Source organism: Erinaceus europaeus, chromosome 20 (genome assembly GCF_950295315.1).
Source record: "Erinaceus europaeus chromosome 20, mEriEur2.1, whole genome shotgun sequence".
NCBI lineage: Eukaryota > Metazoa > Chordata > Mammalia > Eulipotyphla > Erinaceidae > Erinaceus > Erinaceus europaeus.
The window spans coordinates 16284842-16297721 of NC_080181.1; the positions used below are offsets into that span (position 1 = coordinate 16284842).

Below are 12880 nucleotides of genomic sequence, written 5' to 3' on the forward strand. Positions count from 1 at the left end.
CGGGATCCTTACACCGGTCCTTGCACTTTGTGCCATGTGCACTTAACCCACTGCACTACAGCCTGACTCCCAGGGGTAAGATTCTAAAGCACCCTTTCTCTCTCTCTCTCTTTAATCTTTATTTATTTAATGGATAGAGACAGCCAGAAATTGAGAAGGAAGGGGGTGATAGGAAGGGAGAGAGACACTTGTAGCCCTACTTTACCACTCACAAAGTTTTCCCTTTGCAGGTAGGGATCGGAGGCTCAAACCCAGGTCCTTGAGCACTGTAACATGTATGCTCAACCAGGTGCACCACCACCTGGCCCCTTGAAGTACCCTTTTTCTTACTGACAGGCTCTCTGATATACCACCATTTATATTATATATATTAATAGTGAAACAGAACAACTTATCTACCCCAACTACAGCCCCAGCTCTTAAACACACACACACACACACACACACACACACACACGAGACTAGGACAGTACCATGTGTAATTTACAAACTGATCATTAGAACCTCGTTTATAAAAATAAGCTATATGAAGGAACAAAGAAGATTTCCACTTCTAAACAAGGATGAGCAGAATAAAAGATAACCCCACAGCTGGTCCAGGAAAAGCCGACACAGTAGGATAAATCAAAGGTGGGCTTCTCAGGAGTACAAAATGCTTCCACCCAAGATCTATGTATTCCAAGGATAACACTACAATGTTTCCACCAATAAATAAAAAGCACTTGAAAATCTAACAGTACTGAAGTCCCCATCCACTCAAGGACTACATACCAATACAATGACTTTGGCCTGTGGCTGCCTTGTGTTAATAAGTTGAACGATGGCCTCGATTCCACCTGCTACTTCTTCTGCTGTGTTCTCATGGTTGTTTGTTCCTACCCAGACAACAATGACCTATAATTGAACAGAAATAAAGAGGGGGAGAGGTAAATATCCAGAAATAAGGAGATGCTCATTACTTAGATGATTTTATTTAAAAAAAAAAATAATGAAAAGTAAAAATTTTACTTTAAGATAACAAATTCAACTAGCACATCAATGGGTGCCAGATTCTTTTTTTTTTAATATTTATTTATTCATTTTCCCTTTTTGTTGCCCTTGTTTTATTGTTGTACTTATTATTGTCGTTATTGATGTCTTCATTGTTGGATAGGACAGAGAGAAATGGAGAGAGGAGAGGGATACAGAGAATGGGAGAGAAAGATAGACACCTGCAAACCTGCTTCATTGCCTGTGAAGCAATTCTCCTGCAGGTGGGGAGCCGGGGGCTTGAACCGAGATCCTTACGCTGGTCGGTCCTTGTGCTTTGCACCACTTGCGCTTAACTGCTGTGCTACCGCCCGACTCCCCAGATACTTTTTAAATGTTTTATTAGTGATTTACTATTGATTTACAAAATTTCAAGATAATAGGGGTATAATTCCATACAGTTCCTATCAGAGTTCTGTGTCCCATACTTTCCACTGCAAACTTCCCTTTTGTTTAGCCCTCTGGAAGTAGGGATCAAAATTCTCTTTGGGGTGTAGAAGGTGGGAGTTCTGATTTCTGTAATGTATTTTTTAAATCTTTATTTATTGGATAGAGACAGCCAGAAATCAAGAGAGTAGGGAAGACAGAGACACCTACAGCCCTACTTCACCATTTGCAAAACTTTCCCCTTGCAGGTGAGGACTAGGGATTTGAACCCAGGTCCTTGTGCATTGTAAGATGTGTGCTCAACCAGGTGTGCCACCACCTGGCCCCGGAGTTACTTTTCCATTGGACAAGGGCACTGGCAGGTCAATCCATATCCACAGCCTGTTTCTGTCTTTCCCTAGTGGGGTAGGGCTCTGGAGAGGTGAGGTTCCAGAAAGCATTGACAAGGTTATCTGCCAGGGAAGTCAGGATGGAATCATAGTAGCATCTGTAACTTGGTGGCTGAAATGCAGTTAAGTTGAGGCTGTAGTGAATCTGTGGATATATTAGCTGTAGTGGTGAGGTTTGTTAAGACTGGTAGTTGTAGATACTCGTACTTTTGGGGGAGAGTAAGTTCTGCAACCCCTTACTCTATGGCCATACCTCCCAGAATCTGTGCTAGATAAATTTAAGTAAATATTCACCTTAAAATGATTTATGAGGGGCCAGGGGGTGGCGCACCTGAGTGCTCATATTACAGTGTGCAAGAACCCAGGTTGAAGCCCCTGATCCCCACCTGCAGGGGGGAGGCTTCTCGAGTGGTGAAGCAGGTCTGCAGGTGTCTATTTTTCTCTCCCCGTCTCCCCCTCCTCTCTCGATTTCTCTCTGTCCTATCAACAGCAGCAGCAGCAACAACAATAGTAGTTACAACAACAATGGAAAGAGATGGCAGCCAGGAACAGTGGATTTGTAGTGCAGGCACCGAGCCCCAGCAATAACTCTGGGGCAAAACAAAAACAAAACACCATGATCTATGCAAGGCCAGGGAAGTGGCACAATGGGTAAGGCATCTGGCTCTCAACCATGAGGTCCCCAACGTTTCATCCTTGGCATCACTCTCATGAATAGTTTAAAAAACACATTAGTTATGCCTCATACATGTCAGAATGTTAGGAGCTGGAAGTCAGTATACCCACCCTTTACCATTCACAAGGATCTTGGTTCTAGCCCTTGGCACCACATAGGGGCACCATGCACGGGGCCAAGCCATGTTGAAGGGTCTCTCCTCTCTCAATTTGAGGCAAGTTAGTAAGTGGTGCAGGAGTAGAGCTTTGAACTTGAGGTCCTGAGGTCAATCCCCAGCACACATGCCAGAATGTTGCTCTGCACGTACATATGTGTGCATGCACATATACATATATACATATGTAAAAGTACGCGCATATATATATATATATATATATATTTCACAGAGTAAATAAAATAAAACAAAAAGTCTGCTGAGAGTAGTGAATTTGCACAGGTGCAAGTCCCCGGCAGGCAATTTAAAAAATGGAAAATAGTAAAACTGTAGGAGGAAGAAGGAAGCAAAAAAGGCTTCTTTCAGTATGCTGTCTGGAACTAATATCATAAAAGATACACACAACAACGACAACAACAATAATAACTACAACAATAAAACAACAAGGGCAACAAAAGGGAATAAATAAAATTAAAAAAAAGATACACAAATAGTGAATTCAGCTGTATAAAAAAATCAGACTTGAGTGTCCAAAAAAAAAAATTTTTTTTTCAAGTGACATCTATGAAACCTGGAGAAAACTATATCTGACTTGACTTGTATTGTCTAGAAAAAGTACCCAAGGGAAAATAAAGTATATAAATACACAGTTGTAATCAATAAAGAGTAAGGGGAGGAGGAGAGATGTACATGATCATGGAAGAAACACTTTCGAGCCTAAAGAACCAGGTTTAATGCCCTGTACCACCATAAAGCAGAGCCGTGCAGTGCTCCAGTTAAAAAAAAAATCATGGGAGTCGAGTGGTGGCACAGTGGGTTAAGCGCACGTGGCGTGAAGCAAGGACCAATGTAAGGATCCTGGTTCAAGCCCCTGGCTCCCCACCTGCAGAGGAGTTGCTTCACAGGCAGGTCTGCAGGTGTCTATCTTTCTCTCCCCTCCTCCATTTCTCTCTGTCCTATCCAACAACAATGATATCAATAACAACAATAACTACAATAATAAAACAACAAGAGCAACAAAAGGGAATAAATAAAAATTTTTAAAAATTAAGAAGATAAAAAAATTATGTAGCCAATTCAGAACATTTACAAATATATATCTACATATATCTCACTGGGCCGTAATGACTACACCATGCTTTATATTTATATACACCATATATCTCACTGGGCCATAATGTCTACACCATCAACACACTTTTCCTTTTTCTGGGGTGGAAGCTGAATACATTTAATACAATTTTTTTTCTTATTTTTTAATGGCTGTTTGTGACACCACCTCTCTCTTCCTTTAATTTTTTTTTGACTTTTTATTTTTATTGTATTATTTATTTTTAAATATTTATTTCCTTTTGTTGCCCTTGTTTTATTGTTGTAGTTGTTATTGCTGTTGTTAACTGATGTCGTCGTTGGATAGGATAGAGAGAAATGGAGTGAGGAGGGGAAGACAGAGAGGAGGAAAGGTAGACAGACACCTGCAGACCTGCTTCACTGCTTGTGAAGCGATGCCTCTGCAGGTAGGAAGCCAGGGGCTCGAACTGGGATCCTTAAGCCAGTCTTGCACTTTGCGCTACGTGCGCTTAACCCGCTGCGCTGCCGCCCTGTATTATTTATTTTTTACCAGAGCACTGCCCAGCTCTGGTTTATGGTGGTGCAGGGGATTGAACCTGGGACTTTAGAGCCTCAGGAATGAGTCTCTTTGTGTAGCCATTATGCTAACTCCGACCCCTCCCTTTTTAAAAATAATAATTATTTATTTATTTACTTATTATTGTATAGAGATGGATAGAAATTTAGAGGGGAGGGGGATAGAGATGAAAACAGACAAAGAGAGACACCTGCATCCCTGCTTCACCACTCATGAAGCTTTCCACCGGTAGGTAGGGGCCAGGGGCTTGAACCTGGGTCCTCGTGCACTGTAGTATGTGCGCTAAACCAGGCTCGCCACTGCCTGCCCCTTGCCCCCTTTTTAATAACTTATTTATTGGATAGATATAGAAATCGAGGGAGAGATATGCAGCACTGCTTCACTGCTCCTAAATCTTTCCCCCTGCAGGTAGGGACCAGCGGCTTGTACCCTGGTCCTTGAACACTGAAGGATATATATTCTACCAGGTGCTCCACAACTCAGAAACCAACACTACTTTTTGTTTGTTTTTTTATTATTATAATTGTTTTAAAAATATTTATTTATTCCCTTTTGTTGCCCTTGTAGTTATTATTGTTGTTGTTATTGGTGTCGTCGTTGTTAGATAGGACAGAGAGAAATGGAGAGAGGAGGAGAGAAAGACAGACACCTGCAGACCTGCTTCACTGCCTATAAATCGACTACCCTGCAGGTGGGGAGTTGGGGGCTCGAACCAGGATCCTTATGCCAGCCCTTGTGCTTTGCGCCACGTGCGCTTAACCCGTTGCGCTACTGCCCAACTCCTTTATTTATTTATTTTTAAATACTTATTTTATTTATTTATTCCCTTTTGTTGCCCTTGTTGTTTTATTGTTGTAGTTATTATTGTTGTTGTCGTTGTTGGATAGGACAGAGAGAAATGGAGAGAGGAGGGGAAGACAGAGAGGAGGAGAGAAAGATAGACACCTGCAGACCTGCTTCACCACCTGTGAAGCGACTCCCCTGCAGGTGGGGAGCCAGGGTTCGAACCGGGATCCTTATGCCGGTCCTTGTGCTTTGCGCCACCTGCGCTTAACCCGCTGCGCTACAGCCCAACTCCCTGTTTTTTTTTTAAAGATTTTATTTATTAGAAAGATAGGAGGAGAGAGAAAGAACCAGAAATCACTCTGGCACATGTGCTGCCAGGGATCAAACTCGGGACCTCATGCTTGAGAGTCCAAAGATTTACCACTGTGTCACCTCCCAGGACTACTGTTTTTAATATTTTTAAAATTATCTTTATTTTAATTTTTTTCAGCTCCAGGGTTATTGCTGGGGCTCAGAGCCTGCACTATGAGCCCATTGCTCCTGGAGGCCATTTTCCCCATTTTTGTTGCCCTTGCTATTTATTTTTTTAAATATTTTTTATTATTATTTGCTATTGGAGGGTGTCAGGCGGTAGCGCAGCGGGTTAAGCGCAGGTGGCGCAAAGCACAAGGACCGGCGGAAGGATCCATGTTCGAGACCCCGGCTCCCCACCTGCAGGGGAGTCGCTTCACAGGTGGTGAAGCAGGTCTGCAGGTGTCTGTCTTTCTCTCCCCCTCTCTGTCTTCCCCTCCTCTCTCCATTTCTCTCTGTTCTATCCAACAAGGACATCAATAACTATAACAACAAAACAACAAAGGCAACTAAAGAGAATACATAAATAAAAAAAAATATTTGCTATTGGATAGAGACAGAGAGTAATTGAGAGGGGAGGGGGAGACAGAGAGACAGAGAGACACCTGTAGCCCTGCCTCACCACTCGCAAAGCTTTTCCCCTGCAGGTAGGGACCAGGGGCTTGAACCCGGATCCTTGTGCACTGTAATGTGTGCACTTAACCAGGTACACCACCGCCTGGCCCCTGTTGTTATTTTTATAGTTGCCTTTGATGTTGTTGCTGGATAGGACAGAGAGAAATCAAGAGAGATGGGGAAGACAGAGAGGGGGAGAGGACGACAGACACCTGCAGACCTGCCGTGCTTCACTGCTTGCGCGAAGTGACACTCCTGCAGTTGGGAAGCTGGGGGCTTGAACCAGGATCCTTGAGCTGGTCCTTGTGCTTCACGTCATTTGCGTTTAACCTGCTGAGCTACTGCCCAGCCCCCAACCCTTCAAGCTAATTTTCTCACTGTTTTCTTTTATTTTTAATTTTTATTACTTTTATTTGTTTATTGGATAGAGATAGCTGGAAGTCGAGAGGGAAAGAGGAGATAAGAGAGGGAGGGAGGGGGTGAGAGAGAGAGGGGGAGATACCTACAGTCCTGCTTCACTATCTGTGAAGCTTTCCCCTTGCAGGTGGGGGCTGGGGGCTTGAACCTGGGTCCTTGCGCACTGTAACACGTGCACTCAACCAGGTGTACCACCACCCGGCCCCATTTTCTCATTGTTTTTATTTCAGATAGAGAAAGACAGTTGGGAGAGCCACCACTCTTCTATCATCTGGTGTAGTGGTGCTCCATGTGGTGCCACAGCTGGAACCTGGGCTATTATACACGGTAATGCACTTGGTCTCTACTAGCTGATGTATCTCCTGGTCCCAACAACTTTTTCTCTTGAAAAGACAATTTCAGGGGATTTGATGTAGTTCACCTAGAAGAGCACACACTATGCCATGCATGAAGATCCAGTATTAAGCACCCTGTTCCACACAGAAGCACTCTATAGAAAGGAAGCTTCAGATGCAGTGCTGTAGTGCTTCTATTTCTCTCCTTCTGTTTCTGAGACTGAAAGAGCAAGAATCTGCGAAGAGCAATGGAATTTCACAAGTGCAAGACATCAGCAGCAATAAAATAAGATAAAATAAAATAAAATAAAGTGATTGTTACCCAGAAACAAACATCTTGCCATAGGACTCAACAAAGTAACTTTCTACCCTGTCACAAAAGACTAGAGATGAGTTTCTCTATTAGGCAAATAATAAAACACTGTCATCATGTCTGGAGTTGAAAAATATTCTCTGTAGCAATCTGGGGAGATAGCATAAGGCTATGCAAAGACTTTCATGCCTGAGGCTCCGAGGACCTAAGTTCAATACCCAACACCATCAAATACCACAGCTGAGCATTGCTCTGGTCTAAAGATACTGTGTATCTTTCTGTCTCTATGTCTCATTAAAATAAATAAAATGGCATGCTAATTCAGAACATTTACAAACATTAAAAAAATCATCATTGGACCTTAGTGCCTGCACCACGCTCCCTACTGACACGTTTTTTTCCCTTTTCCTTTCGATATAGGCTGAAAGCCAGAGATAAAGTTAGGGAGAGACAAAAGACGAGGGACACTTGCAGCACTACTCTATCACTTGTGAAGCTTCTCCCTCCACAGATGAGAATCAGGGACTTGAGCCTGGGTCTTTGCACACAGCAATGTGTGCACTCTGCTCAGTGTGCCACTGCCTGGCCCCAATTCATGACATTCATAATGTGATAAAGTATTTGGTGTGTGTGTATGTGTCTTCATATCTGCTTCAAATTTTCGTCAGAAGACATTAAAGGCTTCCACTGCCAATCTGTTTATATGGTTTAACATCTAAAGTTATTTCCTAAAGAGAACCACAGTTCTGCTCCCATAGTTTACCTCTGGCAATTTCCCCTCCATACTGTCTTAGGTTCACATAATGCACACCTTAATAGCATTACATCTCTTCCTACAGTTGAAGAATGTAATTAGAACAATTACAAATATTGTAGCCTGGAAGGTGGCACAGTGGATAAACTGTTGGGACTTTCAAGCATGAGATCATGAGTTCAATGCCCAGTGTCAGACTGATGCTCTGATTCTCTTTCCCTTTTTTTTTTTTTAATATTGATTTATTTATTCCCTTTTGTTGCCCTTGTTGTTTTTTATTGTTGTAGTCATTATTATTGATGTTGTTGTTGTTGGATAGGACAGAGAGATATGGAGAGAGGAGGGGAAGACAGAGAAGGGGAGAGAAAGACAGACACCTGCAGACCTGCTTCACCACCTGTGAAGCTACCCCCCCTGCAGGTGGGGATCCAGGGGCTCAAACCAGGATCCTTACGCCGGTCCTTGCGCTTTGCGCCACATGCGCTTAACCCACTGCGCTACCGCCCTACTCCCCTCTTTCCCTTTTTTTCTCTCTCTCATTAAAAAAAAATTAATCTTAGGCGCTGGGTGGTGACACATCTGGTTGAGTGCAATTGTGACCATGTGCAAGGACCCAGGTTCAAGCCCCCTGTCCCCATCTACGGGGGAAAGCTTTTTAAGTGGTGAAGTAGTGTTGCAGGTATTTGTCTCTCTTCCTCTCTACTCCTCCTACCCTCTTGATTTCTGGCTATGTCTATCTAATAAATAAATGAAGATAATAAAAATAAATCTTTAAAACATACAAATACAAGCCAGGAAAACAGTAACCTAATTGCTGAAAGATGTCTTGGGAGGGGGCAGGTGGCAGCACACCTGGTTGAGGCACACATATTCCAATGTACAAGGACCCAGATCTGAGCCCCCCGTCCCCACCACCAGGGGAAACACTTTTAAAGTGGTGAAGCAGTGTTTAGGTATCCCCACTCTCTGTCTATCTCCCCTCTTCCCTCTTGATTTCTGTCTCTGTATAATAAATAAAGATAACAGACTAAAAATAAGGGTAACAAAAGGAAGAAAAAGTTGTATTTGCTATGCTTGTAAGCAACAACATATTATTTATCTTAAAGAAGCATAAAGCAGAGGCTGGAGGAAAAAAGAAAAATCAGGGGCTGGAAAGTAGTGCCCTCAATTGAGTGCACAGGTTACCATGCACTAGGACCTGGGTTCAAGACCCCCATTGCCCACCTATACGATGGAAGCTTTGTGAGTGGTTTAGCAGTTTTGCAGGCCTCTCTTTCTCTTGACCCCCTTTTTTATCTCTCACTCTCCTCTCAATTTCTATTCTTTTTTTTTCTTCAATTTCTATTTTTTATCAAATAAAAGGAAAAAAATGGTTGCTGGGAGTGGTGGATTCGTTGTGCAGAAACCAAGCCCCAGCAATAGTCCTAGTGGCAACTGAATTAAAAAACAAACAAACAAACAAACAAAAAAAGGTAGTCCGGGAGGTGGTACAGTAGATAAGGCATTAAACTTTCAAGCATGAGGTCCTAAATTCAATCCCTGGCAGCACATATACCAGAGTGATGCCTGGTTCTTTCTCTCTCCTATCATTTCTCATAAATAAATAAGTAAATGAATAAAATCATATATATATATGGCACAAAGCAAACAGTATTAGTGGGATGTTTTAAAGGAGCAATATTTTGGGAGGCTGGGAGGTGGTGCACCTGGCTAAGTATATGTATTACCACACACAAGGACCCAGGTTTAAGTCCCTGCTCCCTACCGCAGGGGGAAAGCTTCATGAGCAGTAAAGCAGGGCTCTAGGTCTCTCTCTGTCTCTTTCCCTCTCTATCTCCCGTCAGCTCAATTTCTTTCTGTTCTATCAAAATATAGTTAAAAAAATAAAAATATTAAAAAAGAAGCAATATTTTTGTTTACTACCAGTCTCAGATAATCACTACCTAAAAACACTCAAGATTAATGATAAGTCTTTAAAAATGGATCAAAGATAGCACTAGAACACAGAACAGGTTCAATCCCAAGCACATTACCCCAGAGCTGAGCAGTGCTCTAGTCACTCTTTTTTTAAATTAAAATATTTATTTATTCATTCCCTTTTGTTACCCTTGTTGCTTTTTTATTGTTGTAGTTACTGTTGTTATTGATATCATTGTTGTTGGATAGGACAAAGAGAAATGGAGAGAGGAGGGGAAGACAGAGGGGAAGAGAAAGACAGACACCTGCAGACCTGCTTCACTGTTTCTGAAGTGACTTCCCTGCAGGTGGGGAGCCAGGGGCTGGAACCGGGATCCTTAGGCTGGTCCTTGCGCTTGTGCCATGTGAGCTTAACCTCCTACGCTACCACCCGACTTCCTCTAGTCACTCTTTTAAGGAAACTTTCCTTTCTTCCTTTCTTTCCTCTTCTCTTTTGTAGACACACAGAGAAACCAAGTGGAAAAGAAAAGATACAGAGTGATGTCTGGTTCTTTCTCTCCACCTTTCTTTCTCATGAGTAAATAAATACTCTTTAGAAAGAGAGAGAGAAAAGATACAGAGGGAGAGAGAGAGTCACCTGAAGCACTTTACTGCCCCTCAAGTGTCCCCACTACGGATGGGGACCAAGAGCTTGAACCGAGGTTCTTGCACATTGTAACATATGCACTCTTCTGGGTGTACCACCACCCAGCCTCTGCTCTAGTTATTCTACAAACAAAAAAGGAAGTCTCTGAAAACAAACTTTCCATTATGAGTTCATTTCACCTTAGGTTTAATGTTCTCCAGTTCTCCGTTCTTTAGTCTCCACAAAACATGTCTTGTTGTATCTCCCCCAATTCCAAAATTCAGTGCATGAAGTGGGGAAAAAAGCTCTCGCCATATCTAAAAAAGAAAAAAAAAACCCTTAATTTATTTAAGCTAAAATTAGTATAAAATACAACCTTTCAATAGCAATGTTTTGAGGCATCTGAAACCATGTCAATTTTCTGCATCCTAACATAATCATGCAAATGTTTACTCTTAAACAGCACATTACATTATGCCTCAGCTCAAGAACTGAGTCACAACTCACCTTGGTAGATTTTTTTTTTTTTTTTGCCTCTAGGTTTATCACTGGGGCTTGGTGCCAGCACTAGAAATCCACTGCTCCTGGAGGCCATTTTCCACATTTTTGGTGCCCTTATTGTGCCCTTGCTGTTGAGTGCACATGTTACAAGACATAAACAGGTGGTTTGGCAGCAGCATACCCAGTTGAGTGCACAGGTTACGAAGCACAAGGAAGGACCTGAGTTTAAGCCCCCCACCCCCGCCAGTCCCCACCTATGGGGAAGAAGCTTCACAAACAGTGAAGTAGTGCTGTGGGTGTGTCTCTCTTTTTCCCTATTTCCCCCTTTCCTCTAGATTTATTTCTGTTTCTATCAAATAAATTAAAAAAAACAAAACATTTTTTTTTAAAGATTTGGAACAGTTTGCTGCAAAAACATGTGAAATAAGAAAACAGTAAAATAGAAATAATAATTGACATCTATGTAAAATACATACAAATATCCATGAGCAAAATAGTGGGTTTTTGGAAAAATCATGCTGCATTTTTCTATGTTTTCTACGAATAAATGCATGATGACATTTTTGTTAACCCAATATAAGAAGGAGAAATACAGGGACTTCCTTGTGTGTGATCGGGACCCGAACCTCTGAGCGTAACAAAGCGACTCCCACTCCCTGCAGCTGGGGAGCCGGGGGCTCGAACTGGGATCCTTACACCGGTCTTTGTACTTTGCTTAACCTGCTGCGCTACCGCCTGGGCCATCTTCCGTCCTTCCTTCCTTCCTTCCTTTCTTCCTCCCTCCCTTTCTCTTTCTTTTCTTTCTTGTCATTTCTGAGGCTTCACCATTCCAGATTGGCTTTCTCAAATAAAAAGAGAGTTAAGACAAAAACAGAGGGAGAGAGGGAACAGCAGCACACCAGCAAAGCTCCCTGGCTGTGTCACAGGCATGGCAAGCAGGCGCCCTCCAAAGTGAGTTATCTGGGCCCCTCACCCTCTTCTTTTCTAGGTAGTTGCTCTGGTCACTTCATTTAAAACATTATTTAGGGCAGGGGAGATAGGATAATGTTTCCAGAAAAGACTCTCATGCCTGAGGCTCTGAGTTCCCAGGTTCAATCCCTAGTACCACCATAAGCCCGAGCTGAGCAGTGCTCTGATCTGTGTATGTGTGTCTTTCTGTATCTCTCACTCATTAAAATAAATAAAATATTTTTAAATAATGCATAATAGTGAGGGAGATAGCATAATAACTATGCAAAGCCTCATACATGAGGCTCCAAAGTCCCAAATTTAATCCCACTCACCACCATAAGCCAGAGCTGGGTAGTATTTAGTAAAAACATAGGTGTACACGTATCTTTTTGGTTGGGTGTCATGGAGTCCTTGGGGTATACTCCTAGGAGAGGAATTGCTGGGTCATATGGCAGGTCCATTTCTAGACTTGTGAGAGTTCTCCAGACTGCTCTCCACAAAGGTTGGACCAATTCACATGCCCACCAGCAATGTAGGAGGGTTCCTTTGTCCCCACAACCTCTCCAGCATTTGCTCTCACAGGGGGGAGGTGGTATCTCATTGTTGTCTTTATCTGCATTTCTCTGACAGTGACCTGGAGCAATTTTTCTGCAACCAGGAAACACCTAGAATCACCAAAGTAAAGATGTTTTTACTCATGTGTGGAGTCTAGAGATCTGGTACACATGGACTTGCCAAAAAAAATAAATAAATAAAATTCAGGGGGGCCCAATGGTGGCTTAGCGGGTTAAGCGCACATAGTACAAAGCACAAGGCTCCACTCAAGGAACCTGGTTAGAGCCTCGGGCTCATCTCCAGGTGTCTATCTTTCTGTTCCCCTTCCTTTTCAATTTCTCTCTGTCCTATCCAATTAAAAACAAACAAACAAACAAACCTCCAGGAGAATTGGCACCAGGCCCCAGTGATAACCCTGGAGCCAAAAAAAAAAAAAAAAAAAAGAAAAGAAAAGAAAAGAAATCCAAACAAAACAGA

General features: G+C 42.5%; 1 protein-coding gene across 2 annotated transcripts in view; it reads right to left on the minus strand.

Annotated features, from left to right (window-relative positions):
* Positions 1–12880, minus strand: part of PAFAH1B2 (platelet activating factor acetylhydrolase 1b catalytic subunit 2) — a 42873-nt gene that overhangs the window by 10105 nt on the left and 19888 nt on the right. For both annotated transcript variants that reach the window (XM_007522977.3, XM_060180014.1), the window contains exons 4-5: positions 10597–10713; positions 772–894 (exon numbers count right to left, since the gene is read on the minus strand). In XM_007522977.3, the coding sequence (XP_007523039.1) occupies positions 772–894; positions 10597–10713 (240 nt within the window). The remainder of the gene's footprint in view (positions 1–771; positions 895–10596; positions 10714–12880) is intronic.